We start from the raw sequence: 18,698 nt of genomic DNA, 5'->3' as shown, positions 1-18,698 counted from the left end.
CTATCTCTTTAAAAAATGTTTTGGCCGGGCACGGTGGCTCACGCCTGTAATCCCAGCACTTTGGGAGGCCGAGGCAGGCAGATCACAAGGTCAGCAGATCGAGACCATCCTAGCTAACATGGTAAAACCCTGTCTCTACTAAAAATACAAAAAAAAATTAGCCAGGTGTGGTGGCAGGCACCTGTAGTCCCAGCTAATCGAGAGGCTGAGGCAGGAGAATGGTGGGAACCCGGGAGGCGGAGCTTGCAGTGAGTGGAGATGGGCCACTGCACTCCAGCCTGGGCGATACGGCAAGAGTCCATCTCAAAAAATAAATAAATAAATAAATAAATAAATAATAAAAAATGTTTTAGCCGGGCATGGCAGTTCACGCCTATAAATCCGAGCACTTTGGGTGCCAAGGCAGGCGGATCACAGGGTCAAGAGATGCAGACCATCCTGGCCAATATAGTGAAACCCCGTCTCTACTAAAAATACAAAACTTAGCTGGGCGCAGTGGCGCATGCCAGGTGTCCCAGCTACTTGGGAGGTTAAGACAGGCAAATCACTTGAACCTGGGAGGCAGAGGTTGCAGTGAGCTGAGATCGTGCCACTGCACTCCAGCCTGGAGATAGGGCAAAATTCCGTCTCAGGAAAAAAAAAAAAAAAAATTTAAAAGGCCGGACACATTAGCTTATGCCGGTAATCCCAATATTTTGGAAGCCCTAGGCGGGCGGATCCCAAGGTCAGGTGTTCCAGACCAGCCTGGCCAATGTGAACATACGAAAATTAGCCAGGCATGGTGGCGTGCACCTGTAGTCTCAGCTACTCACAAGGCTGAGGCAGGAGAATCGCTTTAACCCTGGAGGCGGAAGCTGCAGTGAGCTGAGATGGTGCCACTGGACTCCAACCTGGGTGACAGACCAAGACTCTGTCTCAAAAACAGAAACAAGCCGGGCGCGGTGGCTCAAGCCTGTAATCCCAGCACTTTGGGAGGCCGAGACGGGCGGATCACGAGGTCAGGAGATCGCGACCATCCTGGTGAACACGGTGAAACCCCGTCTCTACTAAAAAACACAAAAAACTAGCCAGGCGAGGTGGCGGGTGCCTGTAGTCCCAGTTACTCGGGAGGCTGAGGCAGGAGAATGGCATGAACCCGGGAGGCGGAGCTTGCAGTGAGCTGAGATCCGGTCACTGCACTCCAGCCTGGGCGACAGAGCGAGACTTTGTCTCAAAAAAAAAAAAAAAAAACAGAAACAAAAAAAAAGCTGGATGCAGTGGCTCATGCCTATAATCCCAGCCCTCTGGGAGGCCAAGGTGGGCGTATCACTAGGTCAACAGTTCAAGACTAGCCTGGCCAACACAGCGAAACCCCATCTCTACTAAGAATACAAAAATTAGCCGGGCATGGTGGTGCGTGCCTGTAATCCTAGCTACTCAGGAGGTTCAGGCAGGAGAATCACTTGAGCCTGAGAGGTGGAGGTTGCAGTGAGTGGAGAATGCACCACTGCACTCCAGCCTGGGTGACAGAGCAAGACTCCATCTCAGGAGGTGAGGGAAGGCCAGGTGCAGTGGCTCATGCCTGTAATCTCAGCACTTTGGGAGGCCAAGGTGAGTGGATCACTTAAGATCAGGAGTTTAAAGCCAGCCTGGCCAATATGGTGAAACATCATCTCTACTAAAAATATAAAAATTAACCAGGTGTGCTAGCATGAGCCTCTAATCCCAGCTACTTGGGAGAATAAGGCAGGAGAATCACTTGAACCCAGGAGGCGGAGGTTGCAGTGAGCCGAGATTACACCATTGCACTCCAGCCTGGGCAACAGACTGACACACTGTCTCAAAAAATAATAATAATAATTACAGTGGGCTGGGCGTGGTAGCTCAAGTCTGTAATCCCAGCACTTTGGGAGGCTAAGACGGACGGATCACAAGGTCAGGAGATTGACACCATCCTGGCTAACACGGTGAAACCCCGTCTCTACTAAAAAATACAAAAAAAAACTAGCCGGGCGAGGTGGCGGGCGCCTGTAGTGCCAGCTACTCGGGAGGCTGAGGCAGGAGAATGGCGTAAACCCCGGAGGCGGAGCTTGCAGTGAGCTGAGATCCGGCCACTGCACTCCAGCCTGGGCGACAGAGTAAGACTCCGTCTCACAAAAAAAAATAGTAATAATTACATTGCAATTAGTACAATTCTTTTCACTAAGAATTTTTCCCCTTTATTTGATTAACTGACATAACAGTCTTGCATGCTCGTGGCTGCACAGTGATGTTCCGATGTCTATAACGTACAGTTATCAGTTCCGCGTACTTAGCACATCTCTCATCTTCAACATTTATCATTTCTTTGGGTCGGGGAGATTCAATATCCTCCTACTAGTTTTTTTTTTTTTTGAGATGGCGTTTCATTCTTGTTGTCCAGGCTGGAGTGCAATGGCACTATCTCAGCTCACTGGGATTACAGGCGTGCACCACCACACCTGGCTCGGTTTTTTTAATTCTATTAGCGATGGGGTTTCACCATGTTGGCCACACTGGTCTAGAAATCCTGACCTCAGGTGATCCTCCTGCCTCAGCCTCCCAAAGTGCTAGGATTACAGGCATGAGCCATCGCACCTAGCCTTTTTTTCTGAGACGGAGTCTCCCTCTGTCACCCAGGCTGGAGTGCAGTGGCGCAATCTCGCCTCACTGCAACCTCTGCCTCCCGTGTTCCAACGATTCTCCTGCCTTAGCCTCCCCAGTAGCTGGGACTACAGGTGCCCACCACCACATTCAGCTAATTTTTGTACTTTTAGTAGAGACGGGGTTTCATGCCATGTTATCCAGGCTGGTCTCCAACTCCTGACCTCAAGTGATTCACCCTCCCTGGCCTCCCAAAGTGCTGGGATTACAAGTGTGAGCCACTGCACCTGACTCCTCCCTTCTAGCTATTTGGAAAAACAGATTTTTAACTACCGTCATCCTACAGTGGCAGAACACTAGGAGTTATTCTTCCTATCTCGCTGTAATTCTGTCACTAAGAATTTGCTGGCCTAGCAAGGAGGTCACGCCCATAATCTCAATACTTTGGGAGGCCAAATTAGGAGGATTGCTTGAGGCCAGGAGTTCACCCAGGTAACATAGTGAGAACTGTCTCTACAAAAAATAAAAATAAGGCTGGGCACAGTAGCTCATACCTATAATCCCAGCACTTTCAGACGCCAAGGTGGGCAGATCCCTTGAGCTTAGCAGACCAGCAACATGGCAAAACCTCATCTCTACAAAAAACACAAAAGTTGGCTGTGTGTGCTGGCACGCACCTATAGTCCCAGCTACTCAGGAGGCTGAGGCAGAAGGATCCCTTGAACCTGGGAGTTGGAGCTTGCAGTGAGCTGAGATCATGCCACTGCACTCCACCCTGGGCAACAGGGCCAAACCCTGTCTCAAAAATAAACAAATAAATAAATAAACAAACAAACAAAACAGGCCGGGCACGGTGGCTCACGCTTGTAATCCCAGCACTTTGGGAGGCCGAGGCGGGCGGATCACAAGGTCAGGAGATCGAGACCATCCTGGCTAACACGGTGAAACCCCGTCTCTACTAAAAATACAAAAAAATTAGCCGGGCGCGGTGGCGGGCGCCTGTAGTCCCAGCTACTCGGGAGGCTGAGGCAGGAGAATGGCATGATCCTGGGAGGCGGAGCTTGCAGTGAGCCGAGATAGTGCCACTGCACTCCAGCCAGGGGGACAGAGCAAGACTCCGTCTCGGAAAAAAAAAAAAAAAAAAAAAAAAAAAACATTGGCTGGGTGTGGGGGCATGTCCCTGGAGGCTAAGGTGGGAGAATCCCTTGAACCCAGCCCAGGAGTTCAAGGCTGCAGTGAACTATACATGATCACACCACTGTACTCCAGCCCAGACGACAAAGGGAGACCCCGTCTCTTTTTTTTTTTTTTGAGATGGAGTCTTGCCGGGCGCGGTGGCTCAAGCCTGTAATCCCAGCACTTTGGGAGGCCAAGACAGGCGGATCATGAGGTCAGGAGATCGAGACCATCCTGGCTAACACGGTGAAACCCCGTCTCTACTAAAAAATACAAAAAAAAACTAGCTGGGCGAGGTGGCGGGCGCCTGTAGTCCCAGCTACTCGGGAGGCTGAGGCAGGAGAATGGCGGGAACCGGGGAGGCGGAGCTTGCAGTGAGCTGAGATCTTGCCACTGCACTCCAGCCTGGGCGACAGAGCGAGACTCCGTCTCAAAAAAAAAAAAAAAGAGATGGAGTCTTGCATTTTCGCCTGGGCTGGAGTGCAGGGACGTGATCTTGGCTCACTGTAACCTCTGCCTCCCGGGTTCAAGCGATTCTTCTGCCTCAGTCCCTGAGTAGCTGGGATGACAGGTGCCTGCCACCATGCCTGGTTAATTTTTTGTATTTTTAGCAGAGACGGGGTTTCACCACATTGGTCAGGCTGGTCTCGAACTCCTGACCTTGTGAGTTGCCCGCGTCGGCCTCCCAAATTGCTGGGATTACAGGTGTGAGCCACCGCACCTTGCCAATGATCCCATCTCTTAAAAAAAAAAAAAAGAAAAAAAATTATAAAAGGATTACAAGCATTTTTTTTTCCTTCTCCAAGAAGCAGGAATTACAGGCATTTTCTAATATGCATTTTTCCAAGTATCAATAAAAATAGCCCATCTTCATAAAGCATCTGCAGATGCAAATTCAATGTTCCATCTAGTTCTTTAATTTACTAGAAATCCAAGTTTCTTTAGATGCATTTTGTATATTTTGTACGAACCTTAATGAACTCAAAGTATGTAAATATTTTATCTTTAGGGTGTACTTAATTTTTTTTATTTCTACCAACTGTAATGATTTTTTTTTACTAGATTCCCTTCTATACTGTTTGAACTCTATGCTATGTGCAAAGGCACTACTTTTCAAAATAATTAAAATCAGTAACGTAACAGGAAATATAGACAATACCTCACATAAAACCATTCCCACCATACACCCTGTCCTACACACTCACACCTCTCAACACAAAACTAAAAGTACTTTTAATACATCTTCAAAACTTCTTTCACTTGTAACAATTCTACATGATTGTAAGTGTGGTATATATTTAGTACATCACTCTATCATAATAACTTACAAGTGCTAATCTAAGTAAGTTTGGAGCCTTTATAATTATCACTTTGACGAGCTACATAATAGACTTAAATGGATGCCTAATCCTTTTGTCTGATATAACTAATGTTTAGATTGAATGTTGCCAGAATTTAAACACAATAAGTGCTTGGAAGAGAAGCAATTCATAAGCCTGGTGCCCCAACCTTGTCTGCACCATCTACATATAATTAAACTCTTCCTGTATGTTAGATCCTAAACTGGAACTAGAATAGTCCTTAACCTTTTTTTTTTTTTTTTTTTTTTTTTGAGACGGAGTCTCGCTCTGTCGCCCAAGCTGGAGTGCAGTGGCCGGATCTCGGCTCACTGCAAGCTCCGCCTTCCAGGTTGACGCCATTATCCTGCCTCAGCCTCCCAAGCAGCTGGGACTACAGCCGCCCACCACCTAGCCTGGCTAGTTTTTTTGTTTTTTAGTAGAGATGGGGTTTCACCGTGTTAGCCAGGATGGTCTCAATCTCCTGACCTCGTGATCCGCCCGTCTTGGTCTCCCAAAGTGCTGGGATTACAGGCTTGAGCCACCGTGCCCAGCACCTTTTTTTTTTTTTTTTTTGAGACGGAGTCTCGCTCTGTCACCCAGGCTGGAGTGCAGTGGCACAATCTCAGCTCACTGCAACCTCCACCTCCAGGGTTCAAGCAATTCTCCTGCCTCAGTCTCCCGCCTCAGTCTCCCGAGTAGCTAGGATTACAGGCGCCCACCACCAAGCCCAGCTAATTTTTGTTTTTGTTTTTGTTTTGAGACGGAGTCTCGCTCTGTCGCCCAGGCTGGAGTGCAGTGGCGCGATCTCTACTCACTGCAAGCTCCGTCTCCCGGGTTCACGCCATTCTCCTGCTTCAGCCTCCCATGTAGCTGGAACTACAGGCACCCACCACCACGCCCGGCTAATTTTTGTATTTTTAGTAGAGACAGGGTTTCACCGTGTTAGCCAGGATAGTCTCGATATCCTGACCTCATGATCTGCCCATCTCGGCCTCCCAAAGTGCTGGGATTACAGGCGTGAGCCACCGCGCCCGGCCTGTTTTTGTTTTTTAAGACAGAGTCTTGATCTGTCGCCCGAGCTGGAGTGCAGTGGTGAGACCTCAGCTCACTGCAACCTCCACCTCCCAGGCTCAAGCAATTCTCCTGCCTCAGCCTCCCAAGTAGCTGGGATTACAGGCACATGCACCAAGTCCGGCTAATTTTTTGTATTTTTAGTAGAGACACGGTTTCACCATGTTGCTTAGGCTAGTCTTGATCTCTTGACCTCGTGATACACCTGCCTCGGCCTCCCAAAGTGCTGGGATTACAGGCGGGAGCCACCGCGCCTCGTCTAATTTTTGTATTTTTAGTAGACAGTACAGTTTAGGTTTTGCCATGTTGGCCAGGCTGGTCTTAAACTCATGACCTCAGGTGATCTGCCCACCTCAGCCTCCCAGAGTGCTGGGATTACCGGTATTAGCCACTGCTCAGGCCATCCTTAACAACTCTGAATTTTCCTGGGGACAAGTAAACCTTAGGTTTCCATTAACATATACACCTGCCAGGCCAGTGGCCCACGCCTGTAATCCCAGCACTTTGGGAGGCCAAGGCGGGCGGATCACGAAGTCAGGAGATCGAGACCATCCTGGCTAACACAGTGAAACCCTGTCTCTACTAAAAATACAATAAATTAGCCAGGTGTGGTAGCATGTGCCTGTAGTCCCAGCTACTCAAGAGGCTGAGGCAGGAGAATGGCATGAACCCAGGAGACGGAGCCTGCAGTGAGCCAAGACTGCGCCACTGCACTCCAGCCTGGGCGACAGAGCTAGACTCCGTCTCAAAAAATAAAAAATAAAAAAATTTAGCTTCTACCCCAATATGATCTCAATTGTGTACCTTTGTGGACAGTCACCTGTGTGTCTGTGTCTATGTACAAAGAAGGTCTAAGCCGGGCACAGTGGCTCACACCTGTAATCCCAACACTTTGGGAGGCCGAGGCAGGTGGATCACTTGAGGTCAGGGGTTCGAGACCAGCCTGGTCAACATGGTGAAACCTCGTCTCTACTAAAAATATAAAAATTAGTCAGGCGTTGCACGCCTGTAGTCCAAGCTACTCAGGTGGCTCAGGCAGGACAATCACTTGAACCCAGGTGGTGGAGGCTGCAGTGAGCTGAGATTGTGCCACTGTACTCCAGCCTGGGGGAGAGGGCGAGACTCTATTTTAAAAAAAAAAAAGTCTGAAAAGAAATGTACTAAAATAATGGTAATGTTATTTTTCTTAGGATAGTGGGATTATTGGTCATTTTCTGCTTTATATAACCCAAGCTTCATTTGCCTTTTAGCAATTCAGTCAACATGCAGACCCAGAACACATACACTCACCTGCTCACACACATACATGACAAGCCATGTCCACACAGATATCCCACTCCTACATACACATCCCTCTCCTGCAGACACATGCTCCCAAACATCTCACCACACATATATTACACACACACATATTACACACATCACATACATAACTGCTCACACACACACACGCTCACTCTCATTCACACACACCTTCACTCAAATTCAAGGCTAACAGACTGGAAATGATACAGAGCAAATAAAAGGTGATGCCAGGCCGGGCGCTATGGCTCATGCCTGCAATCCCAGCGCCTTGGGAAGCTGAGGCCTGAGGAGGGTCGCTAGAGCCTAGGAGTTCAATAATATGCCTGGGCAATATCACTATACTATACATCGTCTCTATAAAAATAATTTTTTTTAATTTTTGTATTTTTAGTAGAGACGGGGTTTCACCATGTTAGCCAGGATGGTCTTGATCTCCTGACCGCGTGATCCACCCGCCTCAATCTCCCAAAGTGCTGGGATTACAGGCGTGAGCCACCGCGCCCAGCCAATTTTTTTAAATTAGCAGAGCATGGTCGTGCCTGCCTATAGTCCCAGCTACTCAGGAGGCTAAGATGGGAGGACTGCTTGAGCCCAGGAGGTGGAGGTTGCAGTGAGCTGAGATCTTGCCACTGCACTCCAGACTGGGTGACAGAGTGAGATCCTGTCTCAAAACAAACAAACAAAAAGGTGCAGTCAAATGTCCCTAGGAACTTCCTACTGCCACCAGCGGCGGTGCCGGAATAAAAAAACGTAGGGAGATCTGAGCATCCACACTTCCTTCAGCAGCCTATTTCTGCAAGTACTGAAGACAGACAATGCCTACCAAGGTTACTGAAGGACATTCTCTGGAAAGAATCAGTGGCTATTAAAATACAAATGCTTAAGTGACTGTAAAAATAACATGTAAAGTCATAATCTTTAAAAACAAAACAAAATTAAAGTAATCCTTTCTCACAACACTCCTAGAATTTATTTTACAATCTCTGCTTCATGATGGGTGGTAGTAAATACAAAAGCATCAGCCCTCGCAGCATGAAAGGGTCATGTCAATCTCCAGAGATGGTTGAAGCCTTAAAAATCACCTATTCCAACTTCATAGCTAATTCCTGGATGCATCTGACTATAAAATCCTGTTTCAAGAAAATATAGGCCAGGCGCGGTGGCTCAAGCCTGTAATCCCAGCACTTTGGGAGGCCGAGACGGGCGGATCACGAGGTCAGGAGATCGAGACCATCCTGGCTAACACGGTGAAACCCCGTCTCTACTAAAAAATACAAAAAACTAGCCGGGCGAGGTGGCGGGCGCCTGTAGTCCCAGCTACTCGGGAGGCTGAGGCAGGAGAATGGTCTAAACCTGGGAGGCGGAGCTTGCAGTGAGCTGAGATCCGGCCACTGCACCCCAGCCTGGGCGACAGAGCAAGACTCTGTCTCAAAAAAAAAAAAAAAAAAAAGAAAATATAACCAGAAAGCTCCACTTGCTCCTTTCATCTGCTGATTCCTGCTAACATAACACTGTGTTACATTACACCACACCTGATCTATCACCAGATGATGTAATTAGATCCAAACACACCATGACATTGCTAAAGAAAGAGGGACATAAAAGCCACCTGTATTATAAACAGGAGCTGCTTCTATTAAAAATTCAGATAATCCATTTAAATAATTTAAAATGCTACCTTCATAAACAGATTACACAGAAGACATTGAATATGATACCTCTGAAAATTTGATAAAAATTAAGATACTTGGCCGGACGCGGTGGCTCATGCCTGTAATCCCAGCACTTTGGGATTACAAAGTGGCGGGTGGATCACCTAAGGTCAAGAGTTCAAGACCAGCCTGGCCAACATGAAGAAACCCCTTCTCTACTAAAATACAAAAAATAGCCAGGTGTGGTGTCAGGCGCCTATAATCCCAGCTACACAGGAAGTTGAATGAAGCAGGAGAATCGCTTGAACCTAGGAGGCAGAGGTTGCAGTGAGCTGAGATCAAACCATTGCACTCCAGCCTGGGCAACAGAGCGAGCAAGACTCTACCTCAAAAAAAAAATAAAATAAAATAAGATAATCCAGTTGTTATCATCAAGGACAGTAATGTGACTGGACTAAGAGTCTCTCATGTGCTCAATATTTTGAAATCTCAAGGTAGAAAGTACAAAAACTTACGATCTTTATTGCTGTTATCCAGTTTATCTGAACTGTTCCCTAGGGTTTTTTTAAAAAAATCATTAATGTTTTCAAAAGAATCGATATATTTTGGAAATACATACTGAAGCATTTATGGAAGAAATGATATAATGTCAGGAACCCACTTCAAAAATCATCTGGGGGTAGTAAGTGGGTAGTTTACAGATGAACCAAGACTGCTGAAACTGAGGAATGGCTACAGGGTTACATAACATGAAAATCAACCTTTCTTTACCCTGTAAATTATCTGCTGCCGAACAGTAACTTAGCTTGAAGAAATCAAGAGCTCTCCTCCATCCCAGGAACCTGGTCCAAGTCCAGGCACTCAGATCATACCCAACATTGCTTCTTCCTCAGCTGTCCAGAAGAACAGACAGAAGGAGTAATACCACAGGAGATCCCTTCCACTTTCCCATCCTCATCAAACCCCAAGTCATCCAGTCCTTGCCCCCAACCTTCGAATTCCACCAAGAGCTGTCAGAGTGAAGAATTTTGTCTCACTTGTACTTTGTGATGACAAGAAAGCTCAGCCCCAAATAGCAACCCGAAGTTTTTCCCATTGTGATCATTAAGGGAGGTTATGACAAAAGCTGTTTCTCAAATAAAAATAATTGTATGAAAGTCAAAAAGTTATTATCACAATAGGGATATTGTGAGCCACCACATTTAAGAAGAGGCATCTAAGGTCTAAGAGCCAAAAGATCTAGTTCTACCCCTGTGAGGCCTTGGGAGAGCTACATTAACCTTTCTGAGTTTCTGGTTTCTTACCTGCAAAGTGGGGATGAATCATGCTTGCCTACCATCTCAGAGAACTGTGGTATAATCCAGTGGAAACATACCTGAGCCTCACAGAAGCTCTCTATCAAAGTTGGGTTATGGTAACAAGGAGCAAAGGTGGTACTCTCCTGCCTTCTTTGCTGTACTAAAGCAAGAGTATGTTTGAGAGAAGACACAGTGCACTAGCCAACAGCAACCAAGGGAGCTCAAGGTGCTCTCCAGGTCAGAGGCAAGAAGGAAACACAGCAAAACACCTAGACCAGCAACCACCATCCACACTGACGATACTGGAAAGTATCAGTCACATATTTTACTGCCCATTAGAGTAGGTGGAAAACTATCCTGACAATATCCCAACTGGAGCTAAGCACGTGAGCAGTGCAGGCTGCCCCACAGGCAACCTGTCTGTACACCTTCTTAGTGTGAACTCAGTAAGGAACCCTGATTTATCAGGCCCCTGTTTTTTCTTTTTTTTTTTTTTTTTTTTGTTTTTTTTTGAGATGGAAGTCTCGCTCTCGCCCAGGCTGGAGGGCAGTGGCACAATCTCAGCTCACTGCAAGCTCCGCCTCCTGGGCTCAGGCCATTCTCCTGCCTCAGCCTCCCAAATAGCAGGGACTACAGGTGCCTACCACCACACCGGCTAATTTTTTTGTATATTTTTTAGTAGAGATAGGGTTTCACCATGTTAGCCAGGATGGTCTCGATCTCCTGACCTCATGATCCGCCCGCCTCGGCCTCCCAAAGTGCTGGGATTACAGGCGTGAGCCACCGCGCCTGGCCATCAAGGTTCTTAATGTTATGACTGACACCCTAAATAGCAGTGTGCCAATTTTACCTCTTTTCTTACAGACCTTTGGCTTAAACATGCATATGTACTTGAACACCCACTTACCAGATGCCTGCATGTGTGAGAAGTCAACAAAATACAAAAAATTGACAGATGCACCTTAGGGATTTCCTACAAAGTAAACTATTTAAAAGTGAGCGCTGGTATTATTTGATGTCCACCGGGTTACTGGCAGAACACACACGGCCCTGCTGTTATCTCCACTTAAACTTATTAAGTGCTGAGGTAGATAGCAATGACTGCATCTTCCGGCCCACCTTCCCCCCAGGAGCAGGCGCCCTGAGGACCGCGCGGACCCCTGCCACACTGTATTGTGCGCAGTGCCTGTCCACGCATTTCACCTCTCCTGCTAGAGTGGAGGTGGCCGTAATGGAGTTCTGCTAGACTTCTGTATTTGCCAACAAGCTCAGAGGCTCATTCCCTTCCTCCCCAAAGGCACCAAAGTAAAAATTCTTAATTCCAGGACCTTCTACAAGCATCGACTGTCTCCCAAACAATAAAAGATGAAATCTAAGTAGAAAAGATGTCAACCACGCACAGTAAAGTAATTGTGCTCAAAATAGGTATCTATCAGTAGGATCTCAAGGTGTCTGGGCAGCCTGGCCTCTGCGGCTCGAACTTGGGTAAATTCAGCCAAGCAGTATCTGGGCCCTCGGGCGAGGGAATCGCGGGGAACTTTTTCATTCAGGGGCACGTCGATCAGGCACCCTGGGGGGGTGTCCCCAGGCCAGGAGCAGACCTCTGTAAGATCCAGCTGACGGGGCGATGGGGGGATGGGAAAAAACTGACTCCCCAGAATAGAACCTCCTTTTAAGAAGGGAATAGGGACTCCAGTGAAATTCAACCAGAAAACCAGGGCCGAAGTGGTGAATAAGCAGCAAAAGCAGGACTCGCAGGTCTTGACAATGCCTTTCCCGACTCCATGGGCCGCGTCGACCGGTCCCACATCAATCCCGCAGGCCAGACGCGCACCTGCCCGGTTCCCACGCCCCGGCCCGGGCCGCTCCGTACCTGCTCTGCCCCGTAGACCGTGGCAAACTGGACGAAGTCCTCGATGCGGACGAAACCGTCCCCATCCCCGTCCAGGGCATCGAACACGGCTCGGAGGCGGGGGCCGTCCTCCTGACTCCCCGCGGGCTCGCTCGGAAGGGGGTGGGTCTGGCTGAGATCCGAGGGCTGCGGCGGGGACCCGGGACCCTCATCCAGCGCCAGCTCGCCCGCCGTGGGCGCGGGGAAGGAAGAGAAGAGGTCGACCTCGCCCCGCGCTCGGTGGCTGCTGCTGGACCCCTGCAAGCGGTAAGGCGCGCTCTCCGGGCAGCCCAGGGGGCCACACTCCTCGGGCTTCTCAGTCCAGGAGAACAACGGGTCGAGTTCTGGAAGCGGTGCCTCGGAGCGGGGCCCTGGGCCCGGGGCTTCCGGGCTCTCGAGCTGCCCCAGCGGGCCGGAGCGTGGCGGCGGGGCGGGCGCCCCGGGGTCCCCCGGGCCTCCCTCCAGCCCCGGGGCCGGCCCGGCGCTCCAGCGCGCCCCGCCATCCGCAGCGGCTCCGGGCGCAGGCTCATCCAGGCCCGGGGGCTCCGGATCGGAGCCGGCGGCGAGCGCTCCGAGACGTAGCTCCGCAGGGCCCGGCGCCGGCTGCGTCGCCCCCGGCCCGTCCGGCCCGCCCGGCTCCGGGTCTGGCCCCGGCGGCTCCGAGCCCGGGGGCGAGGCCGGCGGGGCCGACGCCATGCTCCTTAGAGGCTAGTGGTGCGGAGGGCGCGGGCGGCAGACAAAGGCGCTCAGGGCGCGGCGGCGGGCGCGGGCATCCCCTCGGCGGCGCGGGCGGGCGCGCGCGGGGCGCCCGGGCTGCTGGGGCTGGCGCTCGGGCCCTGCTCCGTCCTCGCCCATCTTCGCGCCGCGCCTCAGCTGCCCTCGGCCCGGCGGCGAGGCGGGCGCAGGCCCATGGCGGCGGGGCGGCCTAGGGAGGGCGGCGAGGGGCCGGGCGGCGGGCGACAGCGGACGGGGGCCGAGGACACCGGAGGCCGCGCAGCCTGTGAAGCAGGATGAGGAGACTAAGGAGGCTGAGGCTCCTGAGGTACCCGGAGAACTAACGCCGCCGCCGCCGCCGCTGCCCCGGCCCCGCCCTCCGTCGGGCTTGACGTCAGCACGTCCCGGCGGTGCCCCAGCCCCTCGCCGGCTTCCTATAAAGGCAGGCGCCGGGAGTGTCGCGGCAGTGCGGCGGCTGCGGGGGGTGTTCCGCTGTCTTGTATGCCTCGTCTCGCCGGAGCTGGGGTCTCGAGCTTCAGGCGCGGGACGCCGGGGTGCTCCAAGGCTGCGAGTGGAGGCGTGGCGTGACGTGACGTCCCTGGCAAGGGGCGCGCGGAGTCAAACCTTACTTAGAACGGTTCCCGACGTACAGCTACCAGCGGGCGCAACCGAGACCGCGACCCACGCATGGTGCGGACGAGTAAACGGCACCGCGCGGCGAGCGAGAGACGCACAGGGACATAGCCCCCTGGGAGCTGAGCCCTTCCGGGGTAAAGCGTTCTCACGTTGATGAGACCAGGAGGCGGCGCACTCCTGGCTCCACGGCCCAGGGGTCGCAGGTGCCTCAGGGGTTGCGAGGCGCAGACGCTGCAGAGGGCGAGGCCCAACCCAGGCCCCGCGCTGACCCGGCGGACGCAGGGTCTGACACGGAGTGCGGAGGGGCCCCAGACACGCAGTCCATGTCCCTCGAAACCAGAGGCACGCGCGGCCACGCGCTAGGCCTTTCCCTTAAGCCTGTGACCAAGGTCTCCAAGACGCCCAGCGTTGGGACGGGCGCGGTGGCCCACGCCCAAGCAGGAGGATCGCTTGCGCCCAGGAGTTCGAGACCAACCTGGGCACCAAAGCGAGACCTCGTCTTTACAAGAAAATAAGACTAAAGAAGACACCCAGCGTTAATCGCCCGTCTGCAGCCAGCCTCACGAGCACCGTGGCCGCGTTTGACAACTGACCTCTGTGTCTAGGTGTCCCTGTCCTCAGAGGGACACAGAACCTCAGACAGGACCACAGCCTGGCGGCAGGCATGACGGTGGGACAGACTAGTTAGGAGCAGGTGAGGCACTAAATTTAGCCTGTCGTGATTTGTATCAGGGAAATGATGAACTTGTATTTTTACACACCTTGGGCACCAACACAAGATACGGTTTCGTAAGCAGCTTTGGCAAAAATCAAAGGAACGGAACCTCTGCTTCCAAGTGTACGGTCAGGAGCAGCGTATTAATTGAGTGAGTCATCTCCCGTGGCAAAATCTCAGGGGACATGGGACCAGACTTTGTGAGGCTGGCATTGGGAAAAGGAAGATGAGGGGTCCCCCTCCCCAAACTATATTCTCATTTTCTTGTAAGAGCTGTATGTGTTCATGAGGAAGATACTGCATTCAAAGAACGAAATCACCTCCAGCTTTGGCAAGAATTCAAGTTTGGGCTGATGCCTTTGGCCAGATAAAATTTTCAGAAGCAGTGATAGTGATGTGTCAACCTTTCTAAATAGGGGTGTTAGTGTGGGTGAGGCAGAGACAGCAGGCTGCCTCTGCTTTTATGTGCCGGCGCTGCCAGAGGCAGAAGGCTGGCTTTCTGAGAGCAGGGGCGCGCACGCTCTGTCTGTGCCAGGGCTGGAAAACGTCCATTGTGTGCCCGGCTGGTGTCTTCCATGGAACCACAGCCTGGAAGCCTGCACCTCCCTGCCTGGACCAGTTAGAAGCTGTTCATGAAAAACTAAAGAGACAAGTTCCCATCTATCCGTCTGCTGTTCAGACCTACTATCTGTGCCCCTTGGTAGGCTGTGAGCTGTGGCAGTTCCCTTTTTTTTTTTTTTCAGACAGGGTTTTGCCCTGTTGCCCAGGCTGCAGTGCAGTGGTGCGACCATAACTCACGGCAGCCTCAACCTCCTAGGCTCAATAGATCTTCCCACCTTAGGCCAGGGGCAGTGGCTCACACCTGTAATCCCAGCACTCTGGGAGACTGAGGCAGGCAGATCACGAGATCAGAAGACAGAAATGGTGAAACCCCATCGCTACTAAAAATACCAAAAAAAATAGAAATTAGCCACCACCTGCCACCACCCCTGGCTAATTTTTTTTTTTTTTTTTTGAGATGGAGTCTCACTCTATCACCCAGGCGGGAGTACAGTAGCGCGATCTCGGCTCACTGCAACCTCCGTCTTCCGGGTTCAAGTGATTCTCCTGCCTCAGCCTCCTGAGTAGCTGGGATTACAGGCGTGTGCCACCAAGGCCGACTAATTTTTTGTATTTTTCATAGCGACAGGGTTTCACCATGTTGGTCAAGCTGGTCTTAAACTCCTGACCTCAAGTGATCTGCCCTGGCCTCAACATGCGTTTTGGAGGGTATAAATATTCAAACCATAGCCACCATCTTCTCTGTTGTCACGTGTTAGAGAAAGATTGTCTCTTCTGGGCCGGGCGTGGTGGCTCATGCCTGTAATTCCAGCACTTTGGGAGGCCGAGGCGGGTGGATCATGAGGTCAGGAGTTCAAGACCAGCCTGGCCAAGATGCTGAAACCCTGTCTCTACTAAAAATACAAAATTTAGGCTGGTCGCGGTTGCTCACGTCTATAATCCCAGCACTTTGGGAGGCCAAGGCGGGCGGATCACGAGGTCAAGAGATTCAGAACATCCTGGCAAACATGGTAAAACTCCATCTCTACTAAAAATACAAAAGCCGGGTGCGGTGGCTCAAGCCTGTAATCCCAGCACTTTGGGAGGCCGAGACGGGCGGATCACGAGGTCAGGAGATCGAGACCATCCTGGCTAACACAGTGAAACCCCGTGTCTACTAAAAATACAAAAAAAAACTTAGCCGGGCGAGGTGGCAGGCGCCTGTAGTCCCAGCTACTCGGGAGGCTGAGGCAGGAGAATGGCGTGAACCCGGGAGGCGGAGCTTGCAGTGAGCTGAGATCCGGCCACTGCACTCCAGCCTGGACGACAGAGCGAGACTCCGTCTCAAAAAAAAAAAAAAAAAAAGACTGTCTCTTCTCATAAGGGCACTGTTCCCATATCATGGGGGCCCCACCTTGCTCACCGCATCTAACCCTAATTATTATTATTATTTTTTTTTTTTTTTTTTGAGACGGAGTCTCGCTCTGTTGTCCAGGCTGGAGTGCAGTGGCGCGATCTCGGCTCACTGCAAGCTCCGCCTCCCGGGTTCACGCCATTCTCCTGCCTCAGCCTCCCGAGTAGCTGGGACTACAGGCGCCCACAACCGCGCCCGGCTAATTTTTTGTATTTTTAGTAGCGACGGGGTTTCACCGTGGTCTCGATCTCCTGACCTTGTGATCCGCCCGCCTCGGCCTCCCAAAGTGCTGGGATTACAGGCGTGAGCCACCGCGCCCGGCCTAATTATTATTATTATTATTTTTGAGACAGAGTCTCGCTCTGTCACCCAGGCTGGAGTGCAGTGGCATGATCTCGGCTCACCGCAAGCTCCACCTCCCGGGTTCAAGCCATTCTCCTGCCTCAGCCTCCTGAGTAGCTGGGACTACAGGCGCCCGCCACCATGCCCAGTTGATTTTTTGTATTTTTAGTAGAGATGGGGTTTCACCATGTTGGCCAGAATGGTCTCGATCTCCTGACCTTGTGATCCACCTGCCTTGGCCTCCCAAAGTACTGGGATTACAAGCGTGAGCCACCACGCCCGGCCCTAACCCTAAATTATTATGCCTTCCAAAGACCTCATCTCCAAATACCATCCATTGGCATTAGGATTCCAATATATAAATGTTGGGGTAGCAACTAGGAAAAGAGATAGTTAGAAAGGATTTAACAGACAAAATATTCATTTCTAGAATACACAAAAGAATTTCTCAAAAAACGGTAAAAGAACAGCAACCCGGTAGAAAAACGAGGAAAGAATATTAATAAGCAGCTCCAGAAGAGGAAATTCAAGTGGCCGGTAAACACATAAAAAAGATCCTCATCCTCACAGGTAACCAGGAAAATGTGTGAAAATAGTCCTGGATACCAATCAGAGTAAGTCTGAGGACACCAGCGAGTGGGAATTTGGCGCTACGCATGCAGCTAGAGGTCGGAGTACTCCAGTGTGGGATCCGCCTTCCGGTGCCTGTCAGAGAAACTGCACATGTTCCCAGGGCGATGGAAAGACTTGTTTCCCTCAGGTGTTTGTATTTCTCTGGAAGAAGAACCGAACGGCTTCAGTGGAGCCTGTTGTCTGTTGTGAAGTGTAGCAGTTTCAGTGAGTACACCACATCTGCACAACTGACACGGCAGACTTCTAGACAAGCTGGGTGAAAAAGCAACTTACAGAATAATACATGCTATATCATATATTTTTTATTTTTATTTTTTAGACAGAGTTTTGTTCTTGTTGCCCAGGCTGGAGTGCAATGGCACGGTTTCGGCTCACGGCAACCTCTATATCCTGGTTCAAGCGATTCTCCTGCCTCAGCCTCCCAAGTAGCTGGGATTACAGGTGCCCGCCACCGCACCTGGCTAATTTTTGTATTTTTTAGTAGAGACGGGGTTGCACCATCTTGGCCAGGCTGATCTGGAACTCCTGACCTCAGGTGATCCTCCCACCTCAGCCTCCCAAAGTGCTGGAATCACAGGCGTGAGCCAACATGCCCAGCCAATTTTTGTTAAGTTTAAAAACACATAATCAATGACCTATCTTGTTTTCAAATGCTTTCATTTGTAATAAAAATACCAAAACATACTTGAGAATTATATTGAGGCCAGTGCGGTGGCTCACGCCTGTAATCCCAGCACTTTGGGAGGCCCAGTGGGGTGGATCACTTGAGGTCAGGAGTTCAAGACCAGCCTGGCCAGCATGGTGAAACCTCTCTCTACAAAGATACAAAAAATTAGCCAGGCGTGGTGGCAGATGCCTGAAATCCCAGCTACTGGGGAGGCTGAGTCAGGAGAATCGCTAGAACCCCAGAGATGGAGGTTGCGGTGAGCCAAGATCACACCACTGCACTCTAGCCTGGGCAACAGAGGGAGATTCCATCTCAAAAAAAAAAAAAAAAAAAAAGGCCGGGTGCAAGTGGCTCATGCCTATAATCCCAGCACTTTGGGAGGCCGAGGCGGGTGGATCACGAGGTCAGGAGATGGAGACCATCCTGGTTAACATGGTGAAACCCCATCTCTACTAAAAATACAAAAAATTAGCTGGGCGTGGTGGCAGGTGCCTGTAGTCCCAGCTACTCGGGAGGCTGAGGCAGAAGAATGGCATGAACCCGGGAGGCAGAGCTTGCAGTGAGCTAAGATCGCGCCACTGCACTCCAGCCTGGGCGACAGAGCGAGACTCCATCTCAAAAATAGTAATAATAATAATAATAATAATAATAATTAAACATCACAGAAAAGACAGGAAGAAAACACAACCCACAAACGACAGGG

General features: G+C 50.7%; 1 protein-coding gene across 2 annotated transcripts in view; it reads right to left on the bottom strand.

The window, feature by feature from the left end:
- Positions 1-13,110, bottom strand: part of RAB11FIP3 (RAB11 family interacting protein 3) — a 103,128-nt gene extending 90,018 nt beyond the window's left edge. For both annotated transcript variants that reach the window (XM_005590762.5, XM_045382507.3), the window contains exon 1: positions 12,317-13,110. In XM_005590762.5, coding sequence (XP_005590819.3) covers positions 12,317-13,030 — 714 coding nt within the window. In that variant the 5' untranslated portion in view covers positions 13,031-13,110. The remainder of the gene's footprint in view (positions 1-12,316) is intronic.
- Between the last annotated feature and the right edge of the window lie 5,588 nt (positions 13,111-18,698).

Source organism: Macaca fascicularis, chromosome 20 (assembly GCF_037993035.2).
Source record: "Macaca fascicularis isolate 582-1 chromosome 20, T2T-MFA8v1.1".
NCBI lineage: Eukaryota > Metazoa > Chordata > Mammalia > Primates > Cercopithecidae > Macaca > Macaca fascicularis.
Note: the sequence above shows the minus strand (reverse complement) of the source record. Positions and strands in the feature narration are given on the sequence as shown.